This window comes from Micropterus dolomieu, linkage group LG20 (genome assembly GCF_021292245.1).
Source record: "Micropterus dolomieu isolate WLL.071019.BEF.003 ecotype Adirondacks linkage group LG20, ASM2129224v1, whole genome shotgun sequence".
Taxonomy (NCBI): Eukaryota; Metazoa; Chordata; class Actinopteri; order Centrarchiformes; family Centrarchidae; genus Micropterus; species Micropterus dolomieu.
In genome coordinates this window covers 18,693,866-18,704,434 of record NC_060169.1, presented here as the reverse complement: position 1 = coordinate 18,704,434, position 10,569 = coordinate 18,693,866, and the positions used below count along the sequence as shown (strand labels likewise).

The following is a 10,569-nucleotide window of genomic DNA, read 5'->3' as shown; positions in this document are numbered from 1 at the left end:
GATATCTCGATTGCCACCAAATTTTCAATGAATCATCATTGGATCAAGCCTATTAAAAGTGTATAAAGCGTGTCGATATCTCAATTACTTTTCAAGATATGGACCAATGAACTTTGTAAGGGCGTGGCAAAACAAGCTACAAAATGCATATTGTTTGTCCAATCGACACAGAACTTCCAGGATATGTCTACATAAGCACCTCACACATACCCTGAAAGTCTCATTCAAATCCACCACTAGGAGGCGCTATAAATGCATCGTATCTGGACGTGGAATGATACAAATCAGGCTATAGATCAGAAAATTGTTGTCCATTTGTTACAAAACTTACAGGATGTGTTTAATAACAATGTTGAACTGTATGTGTGAAATAATTTTGATGCCGATATTGGGAAAAAAGGTATGAACCCGCGAATCGCCGCTTGCGGCTATATTTGAATCTATTCTTTCTTTTCCCTTTGTGAGCTGGTTTGGGTCTCTCACACTTAAAAACAAGAACAGGTTACAATATATAGTTAAGGTGTGTGGCAAAATTCTGTATATGAGACAAGGACCCTCAAGAAGGCACAGTCAGTCCTGGCTGACCCAAGTCACCCCCTGACCAGCTGCTTCATTTTGTTGCTGTCTGGCCGCAGATTCAGTCTGCCTAAATGCAGGACAGACAGACACAAAAACCTCTCTCGTCCCTGCTGCTATAGGCTTTTTTAAGCTATAGGCTTAAAAAAGCCTATAGCAGCTATTGGCTTTTTTCACTGCGAGTTGTGAACTTCTGTGTAGTATGTATTTATTTTTTGTTTCTTACCGATGTATGGCTGTTGTTTTGTATAACATGTATTATTTATGCCACATGCTGCTGCACAACGAATTGCCCCTCAGGGATAATAAAGACTCCTTGAACCAACACTGATGTTCACTGGAAGCAAACTATGCTCTATTCTGTCATAGGAGTGAACTATACAAAGCCCAGGTACTATGAGTACGTTAAACTACTCTTCACTGTTCCGTTAACAGGTCTGTTTTGTTCTTTAGTAACGTTGAGTGCTGCAGAACACAGGGTTTTGTTAAGGATACATTAATAAATACCTAACGCAGACCAAGTAAAGACACAATTCAAAGGCTTAATGCTTTATTTCATAGATCATCCATAAACCAAATACATTATCAAACATTATTTGTTCATTCTTATAAAATTAGGAAGTTAGAAACATAACATAATGTATACATACCGATACTCAACACATTTGAATAATTTATACGAGTTCCTGGGGAGGGCAATCATTTGCCAATACACAAACTTTAAATGTTAGTGACAGCAAGCAGCAACCCAAAGGCTAAAATAAGTTGCATAAAATGCTTCTGAATTTCAGTTTCTTTGAAAACTATACACTAGATTAACTCCAGACAAAGATGACATGGGCATTGCCAAGTTGTATCCATACTGCAGTAGAAGTTACTAAGAGGGAGATCATGGGCTTAATATCTCAAAACAAACCACAGAACAGAAGCTACCCGAGTTATCTCTTGCCAGCCCAAATATGGTTGACCTTTCTACAGTGTAGCTGCTTAATTGCTTTTCTCCTTGCATACACTGAAATGCCGTAATTTAAAGGTTAACTTCACCCAGCTGTTATATGCCAAGGTCTTCGACACACAGTTAAAACTGAAGAAGAGGTAGATGGCCTCAATCCTTCAAAGTGCGTGTAATCATATAGTGACGTTAGTTCACAGATGTTCACCGATGGTTAGTATGAAGAGAAGTCTAAATATCAATTTCTTGTGATGGACTAATTGACTAACCTCAAATGTTTGAAGTGAAATATGTTGACCTTAGGTACAAGTCTAAATACGCAACAGCTGACACTTAAAGGACTGATTAGCTGTACGCAGAGCAATGGTAGGCATTTCTGGGGCACAGACGAGGTTGATGGCTAACTATAAAAAAACTAAAAAAGTGGTTTAAGAGGGCGTCTGACAGTAAATCAACATGGCAACACTGTAGGAGTAAAAAAAAAAAAATCCAAAGAAGTTACAAACTGAATCTGTGTTCCAGTCAACTGAACACTATTTTCAGACTGAAAATTGATAAAACATAAAAAATTTGAAAAATATACAATAATCAATGTAACTCAAATTATGATGATGTAGACTATACAGTGGTTATTTCTCATACTTGCCAACATAGCCTGTCTTACATTTAACCCACTTGCATTGTAACCCATGGGAACCATTGCTCCATTTCTCATCCTTGATACCTCATGTAGGGATATGTCAATAACTTGGCTTCAGTTGATTAGCCCAGCCAGACAATACAAGACAGCACAGAAGTCACTGACCAGGTCCTTTGCTATGCTAGTTGTGCTCTTCAGATGCAGACACCCTAAGCCAAGGTCAACAGGGTGCAGGTAGAGGACACACTGGAAGAACGCTCGTGGACACTATTGTTATTATCCAGAATTTCTGACACAAACTGTGTCTTTGAAGTGCTGCAGCACCTGAGGGTGTTGGCCAGTTTAGGGCAGAGGGCCAGAGTCAGCCTGTGGAGGATGAGGTGGAATTTCCTGCGGAAGCTTCGGTTTATCCAGAAGTAGAAGATGCAGTTAAGAAAACCATTGGAGGTTGGCAGCCATACCACCACAAACTCAATCCACTCCGGTACGCTGCTACCTGAGACTGCTGTGGGGCAGAAAACATGGGGACTGAAGAGGGGAGAGTATCCGCAGCATGACAACGACAGCTAACACAGCAACTTCTGAATGAAAAAAAGTGGTTGACCTTTTTTATGAAAAGGTTAACAAATGAAACAAAAATGAATTGATTAAAACCATAGATTTGATAAATCAAATGAAAATACAACATGAAAAATCATCCTTGAAGATATGAATCTTTCCCTAAAGAGCAATAATATGAATCCATCTACTTAACATTTATAGTCTAGATATAAAAGTACAAAATTAACTGATGGATTTGGTGGAGTGGATGAAACCACTTTAACAGTGACGCTCACTAGCGTTTTGGACAGCAGCACACTTTGAAGTTTCAGTTAAGACTGTCAGCTTCATTTTGCAGGGATTTTCATATCAGATGAATTAAGGCCCTCTTTGGAAAAGGTCTTCACTTCTAAAAATATTCAGCTGTGACTCCACTTTCAGTCTTGATTACTCGAAGACAGCACATGGTTGGGGTAAATGAGAAAAAGTCAAAAAAGGTATGAGTCATAAAACTGGCCCTGAATCAGTATTGTGATGCCCAGAATTACATAAATAACTTTGACAGCTATTTCTCTCAGCACAGTTCCAGCAGAAACTCATGGAGACATTTGTAAAGGGGGAAAAGGCCAATAAATATACATTTTTTAAAAGCAAATTCATCTTGGACAATCAAATACTTACTTTTGAGTTATCTTACTTACTGAGATTTGACTTACTTTGTAGATTTAAAAACATGTGACCCAAAAAAATCATATAAAACGATGTTCACTTAGTGACTAAGTTCAGTTATTTGGGTAGGCCTACATGCAGAGCCAAACAAGATGCTCTCACTATAAACTATGTAAGTAAATTTGAACTTTTACCATGATGCTAGGGAGTATCCAAAGCATGACAACTGTGGCTAACACAGCAGCTTCTGAATGACAAAAGTAGCTGAATTTTTTTATGAAAAGGGTCACAAATTAAACAAACATGATCATGTATATAAACTGAGTAATTAAAACCATAAATGTAATAAATCCATTGATAATAAAACATGAAAAACACCCTTGAAGAAATGAATCTTTCCCCTGAGAGCTATGTTATGAACAAAATTAATTGATAGATTTGGTGGAGTGTAAGTAACCACTTAACAGTGATGCTCACTAGCGTCTCTCACTATGAACTATGCAAGTAAATTTGATTTTTTAAAATGATGCTAGGGAACAGGGGTCTGTAGGAAAGCTTTAGATGTCCAAGAAAGCCTACACCCATCCATTTATTTCATTCCATTGATCAGCAGCATGTATGTTAGAAGCATCATCTGTGTCATCAACAGAATAAGAGAAGAGTGAGGGAATCAAATAATAATAATAATAATGGTTAAAGATTAAACCCCCACAGCACCCCTTTCAAGCTGTATTCCCACTTTGTCATTGCTTACCATTAAAGATCATAGCTGCAATGCAGGGTGTCCAACAGGTGTAGTAGGCTGCCATCACAGGCACTAGCACTCTGGATGCCACATTGTGTCTGCTGCGACGCGCACAGTCGAATTTGCGCAGTTTGAGTCTCTGTCTCTTGGCAGCGCACCACACTCTCATGTTTGCGTATGTCATGATGATGGAGCAGGGGAAAAATATAAAACACGTCAAACTTAGAGAGTATCCAACATTCGTCGAGTAGGATGGATTGCAGACCAGCGAGGCAGCAGAAAAATGAACCTCGATAATACCATCTGGAAATGATATTGGCGACAGTATAAAGGGGGGAAAACACCAGGCGAAGGCAATCAGGAGCAGTGTCCTTTTTCTTGTCATCAGAGAGGAGTACTGCAGCGGGTAAAACACTGCAATGTACCTCTCCAGGCTTATCGTGGCCAGTGTATACATGCAGGTGGAGTAGACGGTGGCATTGCAAAAGGCCACGACGTGACATAGAGCATCTGGCCCTTCAGTGTAGTCCTTTAGCAGACTCACCCAGAGATTCAAGGGCATGACCAGCAGCCCAAACGCAGAGTCTGCAGCAGTGAGAGAGAGGAGAAAGTACCGAGAGTTTCTTGACCAACCTGCCACGGAGGTAGTAATAACCAGCAGAACTGCAATATTTCCCAAAGTGATCATCGCGCCCAAAACGATTATTATGCTTACTTTGACAGACCGGTGGGTGAGCTCCAGCAGTCTCTGAGGGTCAACTCCTGACAGGTTGGAGTCGTCAGGAGTCGAAAAGTTAGGCGTTGAATACATTTTTTTCCCTTCACAGTGGCATGAGTGCAACCAAAACATACGTGAGGCAAAAATGGTTTGAAATTAAATTAAAGATATAAGCAAAATGCGGGGTTGTATTAGAAAGCAGCACTGCAGCTGCTTGTAGACTTTAACCTCAACAATCAGTGGCACACCTGGTGCAATTAGTACTGGGTGGTAACAGTCTACCTCTCCAAGCATCAACTGCAACAGCATCACAGTTTTCTTACAAAATTGTAATATTGTAAGTTGTATTAGGCTATTTATTTATATAGGCTAATTGGCGTTTATTAGGTATTATTTTACAACATAATCCTCCAAAATACAAATAAAAATTACTTTAATTAATTTGCACAAGTGCTATTTGAAAATATATATTTTTAGGCAATTGAGTGATATTAGGCTTTATTTCACACAATGTGAAGACTTCCAAAAAAATCTTCCAAAAGAAGTAAATCAGAGCATGAATTGGAAATGGCAGATACAATCTTTCATCAGTCCAAAATGGTGAAAACAATGCTCAATTAACTTTTTTCTCACTTTCAGATGCTGCAAATTTACATTTAATTATGACATACCAATGTGTGCATGTGCTTGTGTATGTGCACATGATGAGTTTGATAAACTTTATGTGTACATGATGAGTTTGACAAACTAGATATTTCTGCACCTTTACCTCAAAGTAGCAGAGAATAGCTTAAGTATCAAACAATATATCTTAATACAATATTCACATGCCATAAATAAATTAAGAGAATTATTGGTCGATGTAATCACTCCCCCGTTTACTAGCTGTGAAGCAATATTTTCCTAGTAAAATAAGGGAGACAAAATTCATTGTTTTTGTTTCCTACGAAAACCTTTTTGTTTTTTTTATGAATCCATACAACAGGAATCCCCCAAATCTACACATGGTAGATGTTGTATCCATTAGCACATTAGAGATAGGTGCAGGGCTAAACCACACTTGAGTAATAATATGTGGAAGCTGACCTGTATGCTCTCTCTGTGGCTTTATTAATAGTAGTTAGCCCTGCAGGGCTTTCATTGCATCCACTAGGGTTGTCTCACTAATTAGAATTAATAATGGCGTGATGTGAGTGTAAAGTGGGGCCTCTACATGTAGACTATCAAATATCTCTTATGCATAATTCATATGACCGACTTATTTGGTGATAAGGTGCTACACGTAGACAAACATACAGTTGACATAAATATATAAATAAGGAATAAACAAATGCAAGTCATATAAGAATAATAAAAGAATAGAGAAAAATAATACAATTATTGTCAGAGAAAGAACAATGTGGCAGATATTTTACATGTGCATTACTCCGGTTGGTGTTGTGCAGGCGTATTGCAACGGAAGAGAATATTGTCTACATAAATATATAAATTGACAAAATAAATAATAAAAATGTGGAGAGACCTTTGCATTATTTGAAAGGGGTGAGTGTCAGTGGGGGACCCGGGTCTTGTTATTGAGGCTAGCTGCAGACGGGAAGAGACTGTTTTTGTGGCGAAGGATTTTGGTCCTGATGGACCGCAGTCTCCTGCCAGAGGGGAGAGTCTGAAACAGTTTGTGTCCAGGATGGGAGGGGTCAGGCCGACGGTCTGTAGTCATTTAGTCCTGTGGCCCTTGGTTTTTTGGGGACAGGGATGATGGTGGAGACTTTGAAGCAGACTGGCACATGGCATGACTCCAGTGAGGTGTTAAAAATGTCTGTGAACACCGAAGACAGCTGATCAGCACAATGCTTCAGGGTGGATGGGGAGACACAGTCCGGCCCAGCTGTTTTGCGGGGTTTCTGCCTCCTGAATAGTCTGTTGACATCCCTCTCTGAGATGAAGAGGGGGGGTGGGATGGAGCTGGCCCCCTCTGAGGAGGTTGAGGGTGAAATGGTGGATTGGGGCTGAAGCTGAGCAAACGTGTCATGGAGGATGGTATCCAATTGACTCTCAAAACGGCAGTAGAATTGGTTCAGCTCATTTGCCAGGCGACAGTCGTTGATGGAGTGGGGGGCTTTGGTTTTGTAGTTTGTGATCTGTCTGAACCCCCTTCAGAGAGAAGTGGCGTCAGAAGTGCACAGAAGTGCAGAGAACTGGTGTTGTAGTCTCTCTGAGTACAATCGTTTAGCTTCTCTCACGTCCTTGCTAAACCTGTACTTTAATGCCCTGCACACGGCCCGGTCCCCACTCCTAAGTGCCTTCTCCTTCTCCAGCCTTAGCTGTCTGAGTTTAGCTGTGAACCAGGTTTGTCATTGTTATAACTTACCCTGGTCCGTGATGGTACACACAACTGTTCTCACAGAAACTGATGTAGGACGTCACAGCATCAGTAAAGTCATCCAGACTGATGGTAGCTTAGAACGAGCTCAAATGATCAGTTGCCTCTATGAAATGTATTTGCATCCACCCATTCCATCGACCTCAAGCCCATCAAGTTCGCAGAGCAGCACACCTCGGCAGGTTTCATCACCAACAACAACAATGAGTCATTCAACAATGCATCACTATTAAGGTCCCACAGAAGATGTCTGCTCTGTCCCAGCCTAAGAAGCCTGACACCTCACAACTAATCATAGTCCAATTTCCACAGTCACACGCCATCAGTGTCAGGCTTACCTCCACCTCCTGTTCCAGTGACAAGCGTTTTTGTCTGTACTGCTAAGTGGTAGTTGCCAAAGTCCCTCCCTTCAAAAAAACAAAACAAAACTACATGACTCAAGGGCAAAGAAAAAGGGCAGGAAATATTGTCACTGACCTTTCTCACTCAGGTACCCATCTGTTTCAGATGTCTTCTTCTGTGTGACAGTCAGTCCATTAATTAAACAGCACATACCTACACACTCTTCCCAGGCACAGTCACCTACTTTCCTGCATACCCCAGGGACACTAACTGCCTATGATTTATATCCACAGACAGACAATGTAGCAGACAATCAGACAGTCTTCCAGGTCTTAGTGTCCCATTTATATGAAGAAGAAGATTTCAACCCAAGATAACAGAAAATTCATCCCATGACCTTGAAAAATAGCCTTTGTGGAAATGAATGGGATATTACTTAACGTACATCGCCAGAATAAACAGACATTGGTTTACATTGTGGAGAACAGTGAGATGAATGAAAACTGAAGTGAATATCATATTTTTTCTCATAGAATCCAGTTAAATAAATTATATTTTAACTCCTCCTTTTCAACACTTTCTGAAGAATCCATTGCTAATAATATTAATGTTTTAATATCAGCAGCTGCATCAGTGTGCAAGGAAGTGTTCCGATGAAAGATATTCAGCACACACACAGGATGTAAATATGACTATAAATTTACATGTATAATATAACCTTAAGAAACATAGCTTTTCTTTTGCTACCATGGCTGGATCCCCCAGAGGAAAACTGACAGCTATCTATGTTTGACATATAGGTTTCTCGCTGTCCTAATGAGCGGATTTCTCTTGGGGACACAAAGCCTAGAGAAGGGGATGGACTCCAGCTCTTGGGTTAATACTTTAAGTCCCCCTGCCCCCAGTCACACTGCTTCATGTCAATTGTATGCTCCTTACCTTATTCTGTCTCATTTTGAAAGTTATGTAGAAGCACCAGACAGTTACAGATGTAGCTGCTACATATAGTAGGTCTACTAAAGTGTAAAGAGTTGCAGGATGCCTATACCACATCCACTTATTTCTTCCCTAAAATCTTAAAATTTTGCTCCATTAGCCAAAATTTGGACATTTTTAAAGTGTAACCTAACGCACTCTGAGCCATTTTATTTTACTTCATTCATAAATCCAGCTACTTTTAGAGTATTTCTGTGTGGCTCAAATCATGAGATGTTTTTCTGTGACAGAGGCCAAGTGTTTCTGTGTGTATTTCTATGTTTGGTCTACATGTGTGGGTGTGCACACACAAGCAGTACTTGCCCAAAGGTGCATGTGCAAATGTAGTTGATCCAATGCGAGCATGAGTGAGAGAGAGAGAGGATGAATTTGTACATGCTTGCAATCGAATATCCTGTGAGTGGGTTGACTCCTCCATTGGCCACCTACTGTACAGCTCTTCCTGAAATGGAGGAAAGTAGCCATTGATTTGATCTGTCTGTCCATGTTTGCTTGTGTGTGTGGGAAGCAACGCTATCTAAATCTACCAGTGAGGATTGATGTATGATGTTTAGGAGATAGTATAGCGGGGCGGTTTGATAGGCGATTGTGTGAAAACTCAACTTCTGTCTTGACAGTCTGTCTAACTGACTAACAGGGCCCTGCCAGCACAGACAAAACCATCCTGACAGGTTGGATGTTATTACAGTGGTGTCCAAGATATATCCTCATTGTGCCTACACACCAATGTGTACTCCCTCCAGACTCAAATAAGATAGACCATCCCATGCTGTGTGCAGAGATAAGTGCAGAAACTGAATGGAGCACATACTGTAAGTGGACTGCTTACATTTGCATGCAGTGCGTATCAAAGACAGAAGAAATCATATTCAGATTTGACTGAACAATTCCATATACAAAATATTCATATGGCTCTGCGGCTGTATAATCCTCCCATTCTTGGATTATATGCTTTAATCTGAAAAGTGACTCCAACCCAATCTTTTATGGTTTCGCTGAAAATGGCGACAGCATGTGTGGGGTTCCCTTTATGTTTCATGAACACTTTACAAGAAGAAATACCAGAGGTGAGTTCAGTCAATTAAAACAAGCCTTTCTCAGGGATTTGCAGAGAAACATCCTGCATTCCTAAATGTTGTGTGTGGACCAAAAGATAGCAATCTGGTGCTCCACATTCCTAAAAAAAAAATCCTGGGTAATTTAAGCAGCACATATTGACCCTGTTACACAATGTTTATATGTCATTGCCTCTGCTCCACTCCCTTGCACAAAAATACCTACACTGAGGCTAAAATTTAAGCCTTGCATAACAGCTATTCCCCTTTCATTTAAAATGCCTGGGTATTGAATATCACTAAAGATCTTTTTACGTTAGTATTTGTCAGAGAATTTCCATTGAATTCAGCTAGTGTACCTCTCTGTAGTCGATCTTATGCAACAGGGGTCTCATTCTGCATGTCACCTTGAAAAAGGGCTGTCAGGCGTTGAAGTGACCCGCCAAAGAGGGAAAATCCTGCTTTGGTACTGCTGTGCATCGAGCATTAGACAATACTAGCTTTGAACTATATTAATGTATGAATGAAAGTGTGTCTGTCTGTTGGAGTCATGTTAAATATTTCGTTTTCCACAATGCAAAATGTTATGCTGTTAAACTGCTAGAAAAGCTGAACCCATTGATTTGACCTTTACTGTTTTGCCTGTGGTTGCAACTTATAGTACACAAAGCAACACAATCCGTTGGTAGCCTTGCTGCTCAGCAGCATATCAGCTTTTTTTGAAGCTCCCCACTGACCTTAAATGAATGCAATGTGTCATTTTCAGATTTCAAGGTATTGAAATGGTAAATTGATTTTTATACTGCAACCTTTATTGACAGTGCATCATACTGTAATCTCATGGCCAGTTTCTACAGTGTAGTAGTTGGTAGAAGAGACAATAAAATCATTTCACCATATCATCCATCCATCCATCCATCCATCCATCGTCAACCGCTTATCCTGCATACAGGGTC

General features: G+C 40.1%; 1 protein-coding gene across 2 annotated transcripts; it reads right to left on the bottom strand.

Moving 5' to 3' along the window:
• Positions 1–1,113: 1,113 nt before the first annotated feature.
• Positions 1,114–5,082, bottom strand: zgc:162592 (uncharacterized protein LOC561993 homolog). 2 transcript variants are annotated; one of them, XM_046032856.1, is made up of 3 exons: positions 4,838–5,080; positions 4,132–4,707; positions 1,114–2,673 (listed from the first exon to the last, which is right to left on the bottom strand). In XM_046032856.1, the coding sequence occupies exons 2-3, from the start codon at positions 4,682–4,684 to the stop codon at positions 2,378–2,380; spliced, it is 849 nt and encodes a 282-aa protein (XP_045888812.1). In that variant the 5' UTR covers positions 4,685–4,707; positions 4,838–5,080; the 3' UTR covers positions 1,114–2,377. The 2 variants fall into 2 exon arrangements, with proteins under 2 accessions (XP_045888812.1, XP_045888811.1); XM_046032855.1 differs by having other exon boundaries at positions 4,132–5,082.
• Between the last annotated feature and the right edge of the window lie 5,487 nt (positions 5,083–10,569).